Genomic DNA, 13,087 nt, shown 5'->3' on the forward strand with positions numbered 1-13,087 from the left:
TTAATTAACTAGCAAAACAAAGGGATGGTTCATGCCAATAATTTGAAAAATGAATGGACAATGTATCTTGATATAGAAAAAATGAATAATAGACTAGCTCAGTAGAGTGAACTTGTACGACGTGCCACATGTCATGGTTTCTACCTTCGTCTCTGAAAATGATACCCAACAAACTACAGTCTGTCCTCTTTCTGTCACTTCTTACAAAATTGGAATCTGATGGTCAAAGAGAAAGTTATGACGATTTTCCCAAGCTGACATGTTTGAGATCGAATTCAGGAGCCTCCAAACACCCTAACTTCCTCAGTTCGTATCTTTGAAACTATAGCGAGACAAGATCTGAAATTCGGTCACAAGGTTTATCACGATTTTGGCTCAAATGGGTTTTAATTTCAGCTTCTGGAGCTTCTTAGAAACAAAATGTATAGCGAAAACTCCACGATGACCTGTTTGAAGCAGCAAAACCCTAGAATCCAAAGCTCTCATACCAATTGTTATGCAACAAGCTCACAAAAATAGAAGAAAGAGATAGATCAACAACTTCAAAAGTAGTCTCTTCAAGGGGGAACATCCTTTAAATCACATTAAATGAACTTGTTAATCTAGGTTATCATTGATTTCAATATAGCAGTGTTTGTGATGGAAAATTATTTGATACATGATTGCCCATTGATCATAATGCTCATAGTGATGAGAGTTTGATATATGATGATATGATGAGATGGACGACCCAAGTGGATTGAATAGCAAGAGGTCAATTGGACAACAATTGAACAAAAAATGACACAGGAGGTCAATTGAACAATAGTTGAACAACAAATGATGCAAGAGGTCAATTGAACAACAATTGAATAGCAATTGAACAACAAATGACACAGCAGATCCAGTAAAGCAACAAGAGCAACAAACCAAAGAATAATAGGAAAAGTTCATCAGAAGCCATCAAGGAAGCAGGTTATCACATATGCCCAAGGGTAAGTGTTATCAGAAGAACAAAGAGCAACAACAATATTAGAGGAGAAAAGAAGAAAACATTGGAGGAGCCATATCAGAAGTATCACATGTAATATATGCCCAAGAAGAACCGATATGAAGAAAATAGTGGAGGAGCATAAACAGAGTTATCAGAGGTCACAGGAAGATAAGCCACAGGAGAAATAACTATCAGAAGAGTGGAAGAGTGAAGAGAGGTCACAGGAGCAACAACTATTAAAAGGGCGGAGTTTAGGAGTCTGTTAGCGCTCAAATCTGCCTCAGGCTGAGGAAGGTAAAACTCGAGGCAACATTTATCTTCTCTAGTGCTTGCAAAAGGATGCCGCAAGGATCTTGATAATCCTGAAGCACTATCTTGTTTGGAGATCCAGCTGCAAAAATACAAGTACTCTCTCTAGTCTGATATGAAAGAACAATGGGTTGCTGATTGATAGGAAGGCACAGAGAGGTATAAGCTTCTGCCATATGAGTGTTGGCTGTAAATTCCTTGACTGTGAGAAATTTTGACATATTGTCTCTCTCAACTTCATGATCTAGGTCATTCTTAAACAAAAAACAATCTTCAAGATTATCAAACATGACAGCCTTATTTGTTTGCTGATCTACAAAACTGATTACAAGACAGTCATCTTTTTCAAAAGAGGAAGAAGTTTTACCGACATTTTCTTGACCAAGTTTGCACTGCAAATCTGCTTTAGCTTGGGATGTAACCTGACCTTTCAAGAGCTGATCTATCTCCTCTTCAGACAAAGGAGACAATGATTTTTGTTTTCTTCTGCTTAAACAGTAATTATCTTCATATGACAGGGCATTCAAACTATCATTTATTACTGAGTTATTGAAAGGAGATTTATCACTTACTTGCACAAAGATCTCATTCTGTTTTTTATGAACATATGAATCCAAAACTCTGTCTATGATCTCAACAGCAGAGCTCTCTTTGATGGGCTTTAGCACAAGATATGGTTGGTCATTACAATTTGAATCTAGTTTTGAAGTCGCTGTCCTAACATTATCACATTCTGCAATCTGTATGCTGTCTTCTTCTGTGGGTAGATCTGAAACAAGCTCTTCTCTTTCATCAATTCCAGCCATATGGCCAACTTAAACCAGCTGATATTGATTCTGCTACAAAATTTCCTAATCATATTGATGGGTATCCACTAGGTTGTCTTCATGTTGCTGAAATGGATTCTCATACAGAGCCTCCATGATCTCATCATCCATAAAATTATCATCTTCATAATATTTCTCAAGGCTTTCAATAAAAGTAGAAGCATGTTTGCAACAGTCATGAACTAAATTTAATGATGGATAAGATGCTTGATATCTTTCAATGAACAAGGCATGAAAATCCTTTAAACAGTAAATACAGGCCAACGGCAAATTTTCATACCAGGATTGGGCTTCACCTTCCGGAGTGGCCAGGAATATTTTCATCAAGCAATCTTCAGGAAAATCCACCTTCAACTTGCGAATATGCATATGAAATCTAACTAGATGTAAAGTGGCATCCTTCTTACCATCATCGTTAAATGTAGGCAGATTCCTTGACCAATCTACCTTGGGAATCTTATTCGGAAAACCTGGAATGTGATCTCGGCTCATGGGAGCATATCTTCTTGTGATTCGGTCCATCTTGAAAATCTCACAGCCACTGATCTCCCTGCAATGAAGTCACCATGAAGCATTGATTTCTGAATTTGTCAGTGAATGAAGTCGCCAGGTGAATGATTTCAACCTTGCCAGTGTCTGATTGTTGTCCACCGTCAACAATCAGATCTGAACTTGATACATGTACTGGGGCAATTAACAAGTTAAATGTCACGTTTACAAGCTAGACCGGAGATTGACTGAAGCAGCGTTTATCTACTTCCGCTAATGCAAAGCAAAAGCGTTTCGAAGGCTACCTGTATAACTTCAGGCTCCGTCTGTAGTTTATAAAACAAATGACATCAACAAGTAAACCATTTGTCCATCCCCAGTATGGTCGCCACTATGTTAGTGCTCAAATCTGCCTCAGGATGAGGAAGGCAAAACTCGAGGCAACATCATACCACGCTCAGCCTCGTAGCTAGCCCTACGAGGACAGGAGAGGGCTCTCTCCGGGTCTATCTCGGCAAAAAGTAATCAATGAGGCTCGAGATGACTAAAATTGCAACTGATCTTAGGCTAGGTATTAAGTGCAGAGGTTTTGATTTGGTTGTTTTTAGGGTTTTGTTGAAAACAATGGGAAAGGCAATTTGGGCTCGGGGATGAGACACAGTTTCTGCAGAGGTCTGAATGGAGCAAGGTAGGCAATTGTTTGATGCCTTAAAAGCAATGAGGTGAATAGATCAGATAGGTGAGGAGCTAAGGAGAGCAAGAAAACCTCAAGGATTCTCCTTAAACAGATGAAAACATAGGATATTAAACAAACTTAAAGGTAGAGCATTACAGATTATGAATTCTACCTTAACACTTCATTTGTTCAATTGCAGAAGATGAGAGAAGGAAAATGATACACATAACAAACTTACAAGTACTGAAAGAAGCACACCATCAAGACATAAAGCCACAAGAATTCCAAACAGTGCTGCAAAACCCTGGTCTTTCCTTTGCCAAAATGCTGAAGTAAAATGTACAATAAAGTCTCAAAGCCTCTTCCCCAAGAGTCCAACCCTGAAAATGACTAAGAAAATACATAATATAGGCAAGCTAACACATTCCCTTGCCTCTAGGGGTCGAGCTCATCATCCTAGGAGCTGTTTCAACCAATTCTAAACAAAGCACTACAATCTAGGCAGTCAAAACAACTTGCCTCTATAAGCTAGGAAACCAATTCATTCATTAAATTTTTTGCTATTTTATGAATGAATCATCTAGAATAGGTAAATAAGTGTCAAGTCAACATAAAGTACCATTAATTACATCATGAAGGGTGAAAAATCCATCACAAGTCAAAACTGGCCGAATTCCTGAGCTGGAAGGTGAAAAATTGGCCAAAATCCTCAACACGCAACGCCCTGATCTCTACGCGCAGCACACTTTTCAAGCTGATTTTGAGGCACTTCCGGAATCCAAATTGAGCTCAGGTTGGCTTGTTGGAAAGCCCTGGATGTCTGCTTTCCATCCCAGGTGGAATTTTCCCATTTGGAGCTTATTTTCCCCCTCAAAACTGCATTCTCCCAGAGGTACTTCCTGCTGTGGCAAAAGGTGGCAGCAAGGTGGTTTTCATGGTGTTTTTGAGCCTTTTGACCATCCAGATCTCGATGAAATGCTTCGGCAATAGCTGAGCAGGTACATTTCATTATGAAAAATCTAAAAATGCAAACCATTTGTGATTTGGACCTCCCAATCTTAGGGGTAGCACGCTGCGCGCTGCACGTTGAACCAAAAAACCTGTTTTTAGGACAAAATTTTCAAAAATGACAAAAATTTCTCCGAATTTGCCCAAATTCAGAGTAATGACCCTCTATCATGTATTGTGCCCTGCCAATGAAACCTCAGCCAAAATTTGGAGTGGATCGGGCTTTTTCCGCCGTTTAAGTGCCTTGCTCAATCGCCTCTTAAGGATCTTCATTTTCGCTTTACAAACATGCATGCGGGCCTAGTAATGATTCTTCATGTGACGAAGCAAGTCCTTGTCTCTATTGGCCTTCACAACAACCCCTCCAAGTGTCGATTGACCTTCTCAAGCACAAATTGCCGCGCAATAGGTGTCAAATCACCCGGTCTTTTACAGGCCAACCTACGGTCTTCACGGATTCGTTGCAGCTCTATAAGTGTGTGCTCGTCCTCTAATTGTTTATTGCGCTGCTCCAAGTATTTGATCTGACATTCTGCCTTCAGCAACTTCTCATTCAATCTATCAATTTCGGTCTTTTCCACATCACTCAATGCAACATCAATATCATGACCACACGAATGGCCCTCCTCGTAAATTGGCTCCTTTCCTCTGTCCTGAACCTGTACCTGTACCGAAGAAGAAGGCGAGACCCCTTCCATACCATGTGGAGATAATACTCGCCATGCAGATGCAAATAAGACCCTGTGTCCTCGATGATATGTCACACATGCTGGAGCGCTGACATGCTCTATCTCAAGAATTTCAAACTGATGTGAAGGCCCTCCCTCATCATGAACAACCTCAGGAGGTGGCTGTGGCGCTGTGAAAAGGTCTCAAGAAATAAAATCCTCCCAAGTGATGTCCTGCTGTGCCAATTGATGAACCACTACGATCTTGATCAACGCGTAATGATAAATACTATTATTCTGCTGTGCTGGGGTCTTCCTTTGTACAAGAGGCACCATCTTCTCTATGTTGCGAAACATGAAGTATGGAATGTTCATTATACGTACCCTTGTAAAATGCATCAACAAACAAACATGGTACGCATAAAGACGGGAGAATCTGCCCTCACAACTGAAATACCGAATGATGAGTTTCATCAAAGGTGCAAACTGATCATTCAGGTATTGAAAAGGAAAAATGCTGGTCAAGTGCCTCATATACCCAGGTTTGATGTATGGCTGATAGTAAGATTTCTCTAATTGTTGACATTTATTCCATTGCTCTCCAACATTTGGTATCCCAGTGGCCTCTGCAATAGTTTCTGGTGACAAAATGAAATCAACTCCGACGAGGTTTACATGGCCATCATGTAAATGTAGAATGAATAAACGAGCTAATTCACGATGATGCTGAATTTGTGAAATTAGCTCACAATAGTGATAGCATGACTGACGACGAAAACAATCCATTGCAAGCGGCAAGCCTGCAATTGATCCAAAGAAGTAGGCTCTTCCCTACGAGGCTTACCACCTTTGCCACCTCTTCAAGACCTTCGTGGCACATTACCCTCTGCTGTAGAATCACTGTCATACCCCTGCTCATAAGATGAATCTGTCTCTGACATAGCTCTGAAAACACAATGTCTGTAAAATGTATGCTGTCTACAATAGTAGGTTGTAGGTGTGGTGAAATTACTTTTTCAATACATGCTCAAAAACCAACCGAAATATCATGAGACTTATGCCATAATGAACATTCTGTTTAAGTGTATTGGGCATAAAACAGTCATAAGGACAGTTTGACAAATGGACCAAAATATGAAGTGTTGTTTGGCTCAAAGCTTTCACATGGGCATGGAACTATGTTTCACCAAGGAAGGGCAGAAAAATGCTCACCACTACCCATATGTCCTTTCATACCCTTAAAAAAGATTTTGCTAAGGGCTTAGGGTTTCATTTGACTTCTTACACCCAACACATCATCTCCTCTCTTCAAACACACTATAAACACTATCAAATTGATTAAATCAGTTATAGAACACCTACTTGCAGCTTTGGAGGCATTTAGACACGATCTGGGCGCATAGACAAGTTTTTTCTTTGGCTGTGATTCAACGCGTAGCGCGCCACCCCAACGCGCAGCGCACACTCCAACGCGCAGCGCCTATGTAATTTTACACTAGCTCAAATCACCCAACGCGCAGCGTGCCACCCCAACGCGCAATGCACACTTGTAAACGACCCGATTTGCTCACAAAATCACCTGAGAACAATGCTCTTTGCTCTTGGAATGTGGAATGGATTGCAAATGAGGAGAAATATCTTCATATAGACTCCTTGTTGATTTTTGCTTAATCCAAAACCCCTTTTCTTATGTTTGGTTGTTGACACTTTTTTAAAATTAATAGGCTCTGACCCTTTTGGTTTCCCCTTCAAAATTGGTTGAAATAATGATTTTCTTTGATAATTTTTTGCAGGGATAGCTCTGATATGCTCTGGAAAAGGAGACCAAGGTTGCACTTGAACGACTGAAGAATTGAAAATTTTGAAATTTTTTACAAAAATGAGATGGCGACTTATCTTCAAAACAGAGTTTTGAAGAGAAGTCCTAATTTAGCTGTACAATGATGAAAATTATTGAAGTGACGATCTATCAAAGACATTCCTCTGGCCTGCTGGTCTTCTAAGACTTTTCAAGACAAAATTGACTCAACCCTAGACCTAAGACCTAAAAATTTTAAACATGATTGTAAATGACCTTTGAAGACTTATTTTAATAAACAGGCCTGAACTAGCAGTGCCAAGCACGAGGGGAATGAATGACACAAACCGCTCCATCAGAGTTATGGCATGCCTAACAAAATGCAACTGACCAAAACTGATGGGACACCTAATCATGAAATGCAAAAGAGCTTTGATCTCTGACGGAGGGATAACTAGACCAACTCTAACAGAGTCTACGGATGTTTTGATTGTGGCTGAAGGCCCGCGCTAAATCCTAGTTGTCGATCTCATTTTCAAACGCTTACGTCACAGTCAACAGCAGGGGTTAGGCCTGTTTTTAAACCGTGTGCTAGTTGAAGACCCATAGGCTATAGATTTGATGACCTTGTATATCCAATGGATATCGAGTCATAAAGTGACCAGACGTTAATCTCAAAACGGACCCTAACTTTTATAGATCAAGCATTTATAATCCTTATCGGCTCCGTAAGGGTGGTTAAGCGTCGTGAATTTTCCCCAATCGATATCGTTATGAACCATTGGATCCAGCGCGCCTTGATCAAACGATGGAGTATCGGCGATTGGGTTTGTTGATTGGGTCGACCAACAACCGTCGTATTAATGATGAGATCAATGGTGGAGAATTAATCTGATAAGACTTGGGACTGAGTGGACCCGAGAAGTTTATGGAAATGGGTTTATTTTATTTGGGCTCCGGTCTTGTGCATTTAGGTGGGACTAGCGTTCGTTTGCGGCATTAAAGGAATAACTTCCTTTTTCCATGAAGTTGGAATCGTGGTTAAAGGTGATGATGTGGCATGTGGGACCTCCATTTGGGTAACGTATCTCGGGCATCTATCATAGAGAAGAGGTAACAGTTCACAACTCGTGAACTTGAACGAGCAGAGGAAGTCAATAGGTCAAGAAGCCAAAGGTCTGATGGTGATGGTACAAAAGAAGCCAAAGATCGAATTAAAGAGATGAAAGAAAAAGGACAAAAGTAAGCCGTAGGTCTAGCAGGATAGAAGGACGCTGAAGATCCATCAGGACAGAAGGAAGCCGAAGGTCCAGCAAGACAAAAGGAAGCCAAAGGTCCAGCAATACAGGAGGAAGTCGAAGGATGAGGAAACTCTATTGATTGGGTTAATCTTTGAAAGGCTCGGACCTGTGATGAAAAAATCAAGTACATAACGCAACTTGAAGAACAATTCTGTGAAGGGGAAAAATCAAGTTTCATCTAACATTATTTGAAGGAAGCAATAGCTAGCACCAACATTGAAGCATTTGTGAGTCTAGTTTGGGGAAGTAAGAGATCATGATAGCAAGAACAGTGAGAAGCAGTCACACTTAAAATAGTTACCACAAAAGTAAAGAACAGAGGCTTGAAAACAAAGAATTTCTTTTGTGCATACATTGAGGCTTAGCGCAGATATCTTGTTGGAAAGCTTCAACAAATCTTGGAAACATTATTGGAGATCATGATACCTATTTGAAATCATCATGAGGTAACTTTGCAGACTCTATTAGGGAAATATGAAGAGTTGTGAAGACTCCTTCATATGAAGACAGGTTGTCATTGATGCAACAATGAAGGTGTAGATAGACAGAATTTAGTAAAGAAGATGTTGGGAGCAGAGAATTACTATCAAAGATATCTAGAAAAAATATATCAGTGGGTTGGAGCCCAGAGGGTTGGTGCCCTGAACATTGGAACTTCAAACAAACAAGGTTGGTGCCTTGACAAGATAGGGTTGGATCCCTTGGGGTTGCTGCCTCAGAATTGGAAAGATTGGTGTCCTTGGAGTTGGTGCTCCTAAGCACAAGGTTGGTGCCTTGAGAAGATAGGGATGGTACCCTAAAGGTTGGAGCCTCACAAAAGACCAAGCTGGTGCTTGGAAACATATTGGAGCCTTATATATATTGTACCAGATTTATTGTGAAGATTATATTAATAAAGCATTTATTCCTATTGTTCATTTTGTGTTCTAAATATAAATGATTTAACTCGTAAAAATAACAAATGAAAAGGAATACTGATTCACCCCCCCCTCCCCTGAGTATTTCCAACAAAACAATTCTTGTATGATACAAATGACAAGACCTCCTTTCTATATATAGAAGTCTAAGGGGTCACAATATAATGAGAGCCAACATAACAATAATAATGTAAGGGAACAACAATAACAATAGTGGGCTTCTATGGGGCATATTAATAAAAATATTGGGACAACATGGGCACAACAATAACAATAAGGGGTACAATGACAATAATAATAAGGGAATACACTAGTATTATAGGGACCTAACAAATCCCATATCTTTATTAGGATCTTCATTCTGACAAAGCCTTGTATTTAATGGTGTTTCGATATCTTGAATATACGAAGTAAAAATGGTAGAGAAGAAAACTTCAAAATGCACATGTTAACTTCAGTTATATTTCAAATCGCTTAAACAAGGAACAACCTCTCTTGTTCTCAATAAGTCACATAACTCTTCCACTCGTACTAAAAATATTCAATAAATGCTTCAAGCATACCTTTAAGGAAATAAAATAAAGGTTGAAGAAGAGAAAGGCTTCCTCCACAACGAGGTGATGCAAACAACTTCATCATGGTATTAAGCAGGTCTGCTGGCAATGAAGCGATGCTTGCATCTCCTTGAGGTGACTCTGTTGGGTCACTGAATAGGCTTGCTCATAGCGGAGTACAAGAGGGAATGTGTTTAACTCATATTATCAAAAGCTTGGTATACTTGTCACCCTTCTCCCCTAACAAAACACTTGAGGTGTGACTAGACATATGTTGATGTGTTTCAAGCTAAGAAAAAAATAGAAAAGGTTATTCCTTTAATTTAGATAAGTGATGTTTAGGTTAGCTTATTACTCGATGTTCGCATATTAAATCTATTGGTAATTATGTTTTAATATGCTCATTTAAATTTTCAGACAATCATCTACAAGAAAATAATTTTGATGTCCAAAAATGTACGAAATTGAGCCACCCCCGCCCTCTCAATTTAGTCAAGTTTTCATCAAAATATACTCACCTCATTTAGTAGATGATTTTTGGGACCAAAATCCTCCCAAAATGGGGGTGTATGATCTGGATTGGATGAGTATCTTCTTTTTCATCCATCTTGATTCTTTCAAAGTAGAAAAAGTGGAGGAATCAATGCACAAGAACATTTTTTCCGGCAGTCCTAGTTTGGAAATTTTCAAATCAAAAACATCAAGAGTCATTTTGAGGCCTTAAATGAACATATTTTGCATTCTCAGCCTTACTATGGAATATGTAAATGTATATGTAATAGGATCATCCTAATAATGAAGGGATTGCATGTGTAATGTGTGGATTGGTGTATATAGTGATGATGTATTCATTATGGATGGTATGGATGTTATTTCGATGTATGAATCTATTTGAGGTATTTTGAAGCATTTCTGCTATTATTATCTATATTTGGGTTGTCATTAATGCTCACATTGTTGTACATGTTGTGAACTATTGAATTTTATGTATTTGGGTTATAACATTTGGTATGAGAGCATATAATCCTAGTGTTTTTATACTATGAATGAATCACTTTTACATTTTTATTACATTTTTTCTTGGGATACTTCAAATGGTGAAATTTTAGGCATATTTAGAAGAAATATCAAGAAAAATTTGGTTAAAATTTAATATTTTAATTCACTGTACTTTTAGAGATATATTTGGTGGATGTTAGGATTTGTGATTCATTGATAATGAAAACGGAATGTTTCTCCCCAAAAAATCAAAAGGTAATAATGACAACAGAATGCTTCTCCTCAGAGAAATATATGGCGGGGAAACTGCTTTACTTTGGGCTGTAAGCATTATTCTAAATTACATTTAAAATCAAGCAGATAATCACCAATGTCGGATCTTGAATGGTTTTTGGTATCTGCGTCAAGTGACATGAGTATAAATATCAGCTAAGCAAAGATTGATTTAGTACAAAAAGGTAAGCAGACAGAGTTTCTTGACAACATTGCGGTTTAACTTTAACTCGCTTAAACACGTTCAGAGGCGTTTTGTTTCTATGGATTCAGCGTTTTGTTTCTATGGGTACCACAAGGCCCGGAAAAAATGTCTCAGACTCTGATCTACTCGAACTCGACCAATATGGCTTTATATGATGAAATGTCCGATAATGAGATATATGACAGTGAAAGCGATGAAAGGGAAAGCAACGAAAGCGAAAATGAAGATGAAGAATTGAGATATGAAAGCATGCTGGAAATAGCATGCAGTCGTCATGATGACAATAAAGGACATATGAAATATACGGTTTTAAGTCTGAACGACATTCGTGAGCATCAACACAATGCTACCAAAATCATTTCCACTGTGCTCGCTGTCTCAGAAGCCGAGGCAACTATTCTTTTGTGTCACTTCGATTGGAATTCTATTAATGCCAACGATCAATGGTTTGCAGATGAAGAGAAATTGAGATATGATGTGGGCCTATTTTTGCAGCCAGACGATAAACATGAGACCAAAGAAGAAAAAATGGAGGAGTTAATTGTTGGGAATTTCTGATAATTCCAAACAAAACTAAACAAAATAGAACAATACTCTATTTTAACACAGCGAAAAAAAAAAAAAATTGCTCTGCTGAAACTGGTGTTTCAGCAACGCAGTTTCGTCAGTTGCTGTTTGCAGTGTTTCAACAACGGTGTTTCAGCAATGCTGAAACTTGTGTATCAACGAAACTCTATTTTGATGTCAAGACTATTTCCTTGCTTACGATGTATCAGCAACACTCTGTTTTGACGTCAAGGCTATTTTCTGCTTACGGTGTAACAACATCACACAAAAAAAATTTCTATTCATAAACAGTAAACCAACTGATACAAATTCGTCTTCCTCAGATAGAGGGATTTTCACAATTACTATTACAAAACGTCTTCCTCTTAACAGAGGGATTCACCAATTTATGTTGAAGAGCATCTTCCTCTTAACAGAGGGATTCACCAATGACTATGCTGAAAAACATCTTCCTCTTGACAGAGGGATTCACCAAGGAATGCTTCAGTTCCACATAAATAGCATCCTCCTTCTAACAGAGGGATTCTCCAACATGCCTTCTTCAGAGGCACTTAAAATTGTCTCTTACATTCATTTAGAACATACGCGCTGCAGCGTATTGCCTTTTGTTTTCTAAACAGAACAACTGCAAATATTTCATGCTGATGTGTTTTCTACCCTCTCTAACAGCAAACAATCACAAAACAAATTACATTCAAATTTGCACTGCTGTGCATTTCACTATTCTGAAAGCATTTTTCTTCACGCTGCTGTGTGCTCTCCTCTACTCTCTATATCATCTACACTGCTGTGTCTACACATATATAGTGCAATAGGGGTCATAACAGTCCATCAACCGCTTCAACTCTCTGACAGAGTCTCTGCTGCAATCTGTTGCTCATAATGAACGAAATCTGATCTTTCTGATATTCTGTTGTGCTTCTTGAGTCGGTTGTGTGGAAACCCATAGCTGATAAATGTTGCGGCGGCTTGAGGCTGGTTCTTTCCTTCTCGGCCATGCTTCTTCTTTAATGTTGTTGGTGAGCTGTTATGGCGCAAATCCCGGATCTGATCTTCCTCCTCCTTTGGGAACACAAACAGGTAAAGGGTGAAAATACAGTAATGGCGGTGGCTTAAAAGAATGGGAATAAATGTGGGGCGTTGGATCAGGACAAATGGACAGCGGCTGCTGCTGTTCAACTGTTCACTGCAGTTGAAATTATAATTTCAACATTAACTACCTTTCCGATATGTTTCTATGATTTCAAGATCAGAGACATGAAGTCACTCAAGTACTGTGACCATTTATTTTTCCAAGATTGTTGGTGAACTTTTATTCAAACATCAATAAATCATGTTGGTGCAGGATGCCTCAACCTACGATGTCCACATCAAGGTCCATGATGCCGTGCCATTGTGAGTGAAGACATGGTTTTTTCTCTAGGGTTATTTGAGGAAGATAATAACAAATATAGAACCTATATTTGTTAGGTCATATGTTGAAACAAAACAGAAGGGTAAATGGTGTCTAGTGCTAGACTGTG

At 38.9% G+C, this 13,087-nt stretch overlaps 1 protein-coding gene across 1 annotated transcript in view; it reads left to right on the plus strand.

The window, feature by feature from the left end:
• The first annotated feature begins 11,138 nt into the window (after positions 1-11,138).
• LOC149170396 (putative E3 ubiquitin-protein ligase ARI7) overlaps positions 11,139-13,087 on the plus strand; it is a 19,938-nt gene continuing 17,989 nt past the window's right edge. The window contains exon 1 of the mRNA XM_089425560.1: positions 11,139-11,474. Coding sequence (XP_089281686.1) covers positions 11,139-11,474 — 336 coding nt within the window. The remainder of the gene's footprint in view (positions 11,475-13,087) is intronic.

The sequence above is a fragment of the Pinus tabuliformis genome, chromosome 4_2 (genome assembly GCF_031772625.1).
Source record: "Pinus tabuliformis cultivar Carrire ecotype Pingquan chromosome 4_2, CPIR1, whole genome shotgun sequence".
Classification (NCBI taxonomy): domain Eukaryota; kingdom Viridiplantae; phylum Streptophyta; class Pinopsida; order Pinales; family Pinaceae; genus Pinus; species Pinus tabuliformis.